This window comes from Austrofundulus limnaeus, unplaced genomic scaffold (genome assembly GCF_001266775.1).
Source record: "Austrofundulus limnaeus strain Quisiro unplaced genomic scaffold, Austrofundulus_limnaeus-1.0 Scaffold1419, whole genome shotgun sequence".
Classification (NCBI taxonomy): Eukaryota; Metazoa; Chordata; class Actinopteri; order Cyprinodontiformes; family Rivulidae; genus Austrofundulus; species Austrofundulus limnaeus.
In genome coordinates, this window is record NW_013953821.1 from 1 (window position 1) to 8,082 (window position 8,082).

Consider the following 8,082-nt stretch of genomic DNA (forward strand, 5'->3'; position numbering starts at 1 on the left):
GTCTTTGTCTGCAATGATTAGACATGTTTTTATTATTGTCATTAGTGATTATCTCAATTTGGGCTAAAAGAATTGACAAAATCTCTCAGACTGAAGAAGTCTCTTGGAGGAGAGACGAAACGTTTCATTAGAGAAGAACCCGTCCAGAAGACCTATACAATTTTTTTTCTTTTTAATTTTAAGTATATTTTAACTTGTGTATTTTTTGTTTTGGTTCTGTTGTAAGTATTTTTCATCACTTAGTGACGTTTTATGATTGTTTGTGCTATTTTGTGCTGTGATTATTAATCGACAAATTAAAAACTCAGACGTTAGAAATTAAATGTATTTTATTTTGAAGGCCGCACACCGGAACCAGCCTGTTTCTTCATCCGGTTGTCGGGTCCGATAGATGGTGGTCCTCCTGGGTGAAAAACAGCGTCTGGAGAAGGGGAGGAGTTGAATAACGTCTGGAGTTTTCTCTCTTTTTAAACGTTATCAGCTCGTTAATAAACGCGGAGGATAAAGCAGCGAGCGGCGGGTTCGGCTGCGGGGCTCGCTGACGGAGGTCCGGACGGGTTGGGCCCGTTCGTGTTCGGCGGTGAAGTTGTAAAAAGTCGGGGGTGAAAATGGAGAGCCCAGCTGGGTGAGAGTGGTCCGAGGAGGTTGGGTTTGGCACCGACCCGGAGTCCTGCCCTGCGGCTAACCTAGCATGCTCACACACTGCGTAAGTTTGACTTTAAATCACAAATAAAATAAACTTTTATTTATCGATAAAGTTTTTCTTTTTTTATTTAAAAACGGTTTTATTGTTATTTTAGCTGGTAAAACTTGTTCTGGTTGTTTTTGACATCGAAACAATAAACAAATCAGGCCCGAGTTGTTAAACAAAGTGAGAGGAATGAGCTGATTAAACACATGTTTGTAATGAGTTTAAACTAAAACTACTTTATGTCACAGTTAAACTTTAAATGTCTGCATGTGTAAAAGTTGGACTGTTTAAAAAAAGGCAAATAAAACAGAACATATCTCATAATAAACACGTGAAATATTGTATTATTAAGAAAAAATTATAATAAAAATGGATGGTGTCTTTCCCGATCATGTCAGAAGCAATAATGCACCCCTATACCATCAGAGAGGCATGCTTTGAGCCGTGCACGTATAACAGGCGCTCCTCTTCAGAATGGAGGATGTGGTGTTCATTGTTTTCAATCAGAGCTTCAGATTGGACGGTGACAGGCCTGCATTTAAACTCCGGTCCAGTCCTGGTCCAGTTCTGACGGTCTGTGCCACCCGTCAGTCCGTCCTACCTTGTGGCACTGCGCAGACATGTTGCTTACTCAGCAGTTTTCTTATCAATATGTGCTACCTGTAGACGTTTCTTTTTGTTACGTTCAGTTGTATTTAATTAAGCTGCTGTTCCTCAAACATATTAACATAAACATCTCTTTTGCTGTTGTTACCACACTAAACAAGAAATTAGTCCCATTGTTCACTAGGGGTGTAAGAAAATATCGATACACTGAAATATCGTGGTATTTCATTTCCCGATACTGTGTCGATATTCTAAAGCCCTGTATCGATTTTTAATTAAGGTTTAAAATGTTAACCTTCTTGCCATTTTTATGTTGTAGTTCAGCCTCTGACCACTAGTTGGCAGCAGTGAGCCAGACATTTGGCTCCTCTACCTCTTGAGCGCCAGAGAATAAGGGTAGCATTAGCATTGTAAGTAAACATTAGCTTTTCTTTTTTTATTTCAGGAAGAGGTTTTTATTTAATAGAAGTTTTGGACAAAAAAAATCACAATATATCGCCTTGCTTACAGTATCACAATATATCGGGATATATCGTATCGTGACCCCTCTTATGATTTGTATCGTATCGCCAAATTCTTGCCAATACACAGCCCTAGTTACCACACTGTAAACAAGAAATTAGTCCCATTGTTCAGAGTCACTTAAAGTTTACGATCGATGGCTTGTGCAAATATTTGTCAGTGGCTTTAGTTTGATGTCTGTAATATCGTTAGTGCACTGTAAACAACAAATGACTCTTTGTTTAGCATCAACCAGTGTTGTATAAAGTACCTCAAAGTGGGTAAAAGTATACGTATCTTATCATAAAAATACTTTGGTAAAAGTTAAAGTCTTCTCTAAAAATATTACTTGAGTAAAAGTCTTAAAGTATCTGATATTTGTTGTACTTAAGTATCAAAAGTAAATTTCTGACACAAAATCTACTTACATATTAAAGGTAAAAGTACTGAGTAAAAGTGAGCAGTTAGATTTTACAAAATGACATTTATTGGGAGGTGACTTCTCCAAAAACTATATTTTCTAACAGCGTGCAGCTGTGATGGGTTGTGTACAAGCTAATAGTGTGTCAGAATGGTATATATTTATACTTCTCATCCAAACACAATTAAATTCACTCTATCCAGGAGACACTATCAGGATAGTATTTTTTTAAAGTAATAACATCTCAGAATAAAATAGGAGTAATGACTTTCTACTTCTTATCTTTTTTAAAAATGTAGTGAGTAGAAAGTACAGATAATTGTGTAAAAATGTAACAAGTAAAAGTAAAAAGTAGGCTGAGAAATAATAACTCAAGTAAAGGACAGATAAACAAAATTTCTACTTAAGTACAGTAACAAAGTATTTGTACTTAGTTAGTTACTTTACAACTCTGGCGTCAACCACGTGTTAGCTTTTATTTTAAACAGTTTCTGAGAAAGGAAGTGACTTTCTTGTGATTTTAGAAAAGTTTTCCTTGTGTTTATAAATTGTTCCAATGCTAAGCATAACTCTAAGCTTCCACTCCACTTCAGTAACATGTCACTCAAAGTATTTTATCCGATGATGATATTTTTGTAAACATGACGGCAGCAGTTTTCGATGGGTAGCACCGACAGTAGACCTAGCTATCGCGCTACATTAGCAACATCTGACGAGGTAGCACAGATGGACACCAGGCCAGAATTAAAAAAAAAAAAAACTCCATCCCAATCCTGGGAAATTAATTCCCTTGATTTTTTTTTAAATTTATTTTCTTTAATTTCTTTCCTGACTGTTATGAATTGGTAAAAATGAACCCAGGGTGCAGGCAGCTTCAAAAAGGAAAAAATAAAGATTTATTAAACAAAACTTGCTGACAGGGCAGCTCAAAAACTAACTTGTTGTAGCTATGCAAGGCAACAAACATACAGGCTGTGAACAGTAGGGCTGTTTATTGGCAAGAATTTGGCGATACGATACATATCTTGACAGAAGGGTCACGATACGATATATCCCGATATATTGCGATACTGTAAGCAAGGCGATATATTGCGATACTGTAAGCAAGGCGATATATTGCGATACTGTAAGCAAGGCGATATATTGCGATTTTTTGTCCAAAAATTCTATTAAATACCTGCCTTCTGTAACGTTGGAAAAAAGAGCACACGAGACACTTAATTTGTCTTAAAATACAGACATTCTGACAAATAAGTAACTGTTTGTAACCTTACCTCAGCTTAGAAGGCAGAGGGTGTCGGTCTTTTCCGCTCAGATTCAACTATCAGAGCATGAAGCTAATGTTTACTTACAACGCTAATGCTAACCTTGCTCTCTAGCGCTCAAGAGGTAGAGGAGCCAAATGGCTGGCTCACTGCTGCCAACTAGTGGTCAGAGGCTGAACTACAACATAAAAATGAACGGCTGGCAGGAAAGTTGACATTTTAAACCTTAATAAAAAATCGATACAGGGCTTTAGAATATCGATACAGTATCGGGAAATGAAATATCGCGATATTTCAGTGTATCGATATTTTCTTACATCCCTAGTGAACAGCACAATAATCAGACAGGGAAGTGAATACAAGACACAGAATAAAAAGGTGAGACTAACGAGCACAAACAGGAAACACCTGGCAGAGAAACATGAGGAGCAGGTGAGAGTGGGCGGGGCTGGAGCAAAGGCAAACAGGAGGAAGAAAACAGATGACAAGACAGAAACTAAAATAAAACATTAACACAGACACAAATCATAACACTGACAGTTTTATTTTGAAAAAAATTTCTGTCTCGTCATTTGTTTTTAATCTTATATCGTCCCAATCATGATTTATACAGTCAACTCTCATCCCGCGGGAATCCCCCCCAAAATATTAAACTCTAAATCAGATGTGGATCCGTCAGACCACGGAACGGTTCTCCACTTTAAACGGTCCAGAGAAGACGGGTTTGGATGTTCATATGTGGAGACTTCTTTGCGTGATAGAGCTTTAAGTAGCGTTAAATGGACGGCAGGTTGGACTGTGTTTACAGATGATGTGTGGAAGTGATGTCCAGAACAGAACCGGACCAACGAGGACCCTGCAGATTATAATAATCTGTTGATCAGATTATGATCTGGAGACGATGGGAACTTTATTTTGAAAGGGTTCCACTCTTGTTTTGGACTGGTGAAGCCGTGCCTGTCTGTCCTGACTGATTCTGTTTTTACTCCTGGCTCTCTTTCAGCTCCTCCAGCTGTTTTTTATTCTAATCACTAACTTTAGTCTTTTGTTGCCATAAAAACTACTTCTTATTAATCTGTTGCAGTCTTAAAAGTCAAAATAAATGTTTTTTTAATTATAAAATTACTAATTTGTAATATTTCACGAGTTTAATTTGTTCCAAATGTGAAGAAAATACGACTTTATTTACATTTATTTACTGTCCCAAGCCTTCAGAGTTGGGTTTGTATAAACTTTTAATAATATTTGGTTAAATTGACTGTAGCTAACTGACGATGTCATCATTTTTCATTTGCCAGCTCTACTCCTCTGCAGACGGTGCCTCTCCGTGGGGAGCAGTTTAATCTGCTGACGTTGCAGTTTTTTCTAATGGATGGAAGTTTAGTCGATGACCCTTTTTGTGGTGAAAGTTCTGCATGAATCTGCCGGAGGCTTCCTCGTTCATATTTTCACTCTGTTCCCTGAAACGAGGTTCCTCTGAGGAGAACCTCCTGCCAGCTGATTGGACAACAGCACTGCAACAATAAAACGACTCATTTCTAAAGATGAAATGACTTCGTTAACTTCTGGGACGTGTTGAGTCGCTGCCGATGCCTCCTGTCTCGGACCGGAGTGGTGGTCAGATTTATCCCGGACCGTGGGTCTGAGCCTGGATGTTGGAGGTCCTGGTGAAGCAGCTGGTGCTGATGAGGCGTGGCTCCTGGAGGCCTGTGAGGCTGGCTGGCCTGGACTCCAGGTGATGTGATGGGGTGCCGGAACAGCAAGGTCCTCCCCGAGCCTCCGGGGGACGTTCAGTTGGACCTGGTCAAGAAGGTCAGTAAAGGTCGTGTTGGGTACTTATCAGTCAGTATCTTACCTGCAGTAGACTCGAGTCGTTTTGGAGAGTGAGTCTAATGGTGAAGAAAAATAAGAATTTATTCCATTTAAATAATAAAATTGACAGTTACAATGATTCTGTCAACCTTTTATTAAAACATTTTATTTAAATTCAAATCTATTCAGCAGAGATGTGAAAATTAACTAATTGGAACCAATTTACGGACATGCTAATACATGTATTTGGCATTCTAGTTTTAGCTCTTTAGCTAATCCATGTATATATGGCAATATAACGTTAGCTCTCAACCTAATACATATATGGCAATATAACGTTAGCTCCCGAGCTAATACATATATGACAATATGCTAATACATATGGCAATATAACATTAGCACCCGAGCTAATACATATATGGCAATATAACGTTAGCTCCCAACCTAATACATATATGGCAATATAACGTTAGCTCCCAAGCTAATACATATATGGCAATATAACGTTAGCTCCCAAGCTAATACATATATGGCAATATAACGTTAGCACCCGAGCTAATACATATATGGCAATATAACGTTAGCTCCCAACCTAATACATATATGGCAATATAACATTAGCTCCCAACCTAATACATACATGATGATATAAAAATAGTGCTTGAGCTAATAAATATCTGTAGCGTTTTAGACTTAGTTTTTTAGCTAATCCATTTATAGATGTGTGGCGATATAGCGTTAGCACCTTAGCTAATAGTGTATGTCGATATAGTATTAGCTCTCAAGATAGTCTATTTTATATATATGTGTTGAGTACAGAGTTAGCAACCGAGCTAATATGTGTCTATGTATGGGAGTTAATGCTATCTCACTAACTCAAGGTAGTATTAGCTCAAGAACCAACAACACACATTTTTTAGTATTTAGTAATGTCATTTATATATTAGTAATAAGTATATGGCGTTATTTCCCTAGCTAATAATATTAGCTTGGGAGCTAACATGAAAACAAAACTAAAGCTGAGATTGTCCTTCTATGAAGCATCTCTGTTGTCCTCCATTATTTTCTACATAGTTATGAAATAATGTCTCCTGTTACAACTAATCTGGGATCCCTTTAAAGTGCTGCTGTTATGAAGAACAGATTTGATGAACAGCTCTGCCTCTGGCTGCACTTCCTGCTTGTTATCACCACCTACAGGTCAGGAGGAGAACTGCAGCAGCACCAGTGTAAACAGCAACAAACACATAGAAAACGTGCGTCAGTCAAAATAACCATTGGAGTCTTTCCACTGCCCAAACCTGACGGTGTTTTTATACCTGTGCTCCTCAGGTAAACCCACCCTCACCTCTTCAGACAGACGTCTACAAGCACTTCATACGAGGGGATGGCTCTGGCAGCAGGACGGAAGGAGCAGCCGGGGACAAGCCGGACTTCACCTCCTCGTTTCAGGCCCAGGCGCAGGCTGCCAGTCCCACCGCTTCGGCCCAGACCCCCAAGGACCCGAGCAAACATTCGGTCCCTCACTGGAAGAAGGTGGCCAAGTACCGGGCCAAGTTCGACCCCCGAGTCACGGCGAAGTACGAGATCAAAGCCCTGATCGGCCGCGGGAGCTTCAGCCGCGTGGTGCGCGTGGAACACAAGAGCACGCGGCAGCCGTACGCCATCAAGATGATCGAGACCCGGTACCGCCAGGGCCGGGAGGTGTGCGAGTCCGAGCTGTGCGTGCTGCGCCGGGTGCGCCACACCAACGTGATCCAGCTGATGGAGGTGTTCGAGACGGTGGAGCGGGTCTACATGGTGATGGAGCTGGCCACCGGCGGGGAGCTCTTCGACCGGATCATCGCCCGCGGCTCCTTCACGGAGCGGGACGCCACGCGGGTCCTGCAGATGGTCCTGGACGGCGTCAAGTACCTGCACGCCTTGGGGATCACCCACCGGGACCTGAAGCCGGAGAACCTGCTGTACTACCACCCCGGACCCGACTCCAAGATCATCATCACGGACTTCGGCTTGGCCAGCAGCAGGAAGAAGGGCGACGAGTGCCTGATGAAGACCACCTGCGGCACGCCGGAGTACATCGCCCCCGAGATCCTGGTCAGGAAGCCCTACACCAACGCCGTGGACATGTGGGCCCTGGGGGTGATCTCCTACATCCTGCTGAGCGGAAGCATGCCCTTCGAGGACGACAACCGCATGAGGCTGTACCGGCAGATCCTGAAGGGGAAGTACAGCTTCTCTGCTGAGGTGAGGGTCCCGTCTTTGATGTTTTATTAAGATTCTGCACAGATTAACCAGCTCTACTCCGTCCACACCTGAGGACCAAACATTTTCTGCCGAGCAGAACTCAGGTGGCAGAAAATCAATATTTGCTTTGTTACAGAAACATAAATGCTTGATGTGAGGCTGAAAAGAAAATTCTGAGTCATCTATTGGAACATGTGTAGCCTCTGAGTAATGTTTGCTCCACGTAAAAAAAAAGTTGTGCAGGTTTGTAATTTTTTATAAGAAACTTCCCAAGCATCAGATTTTTGAGGATTTTTTCAAACTTTGGAATCACTTTAGTTTATGATATATTATTAATTTATCTGTAAACAATTTATAAATCATTAATAAGCATTTATTATGCATCAATTAAGGAGGTGAAAAGTTGTAAAGTAAGTAAACATCTATAGATTCAAATCAGTAAAATAAACTTTTACCGTATTTATTCGTGTATAATACGATCTCATGTATAATACGACCCCCCCCCCTTTTTAGATTAAAAAGCATAAAAAATTTAATCC

At 40.5% G+C, this 8,082-nt stretch overlaps 1 protein-coding gene across 1 annotated transcript in view; it reads left to right on the forward strand.

Moving 5' to 3' along the window:
* Positions 1–399: 399 nt before the first annotated feature.
* Positions 400–8,082, forward strand: part of LOC106535340 (serine/threonine-protein kinase H1 homolog) — a 9,167-nt gene continuing 1,484 nt past the window's right edge. The window contains exons 1-3 of the mRNA XM_014032328.1: positions 400–706; positions 4,783–5,296; positions 6,629–7,543. Coding sequence (XP_013887782.1) covers positions 5,228–5,296; positions 6,629–7,543 — 984 coding nt within the window. The 5' untranslated portion in view covers positions 400–706; positions 4,783–5,227. The remainder of the gene's footprint in view (positions 707–4,782; positions 5,297–6,628; positions 7,544–8,082) is intronic.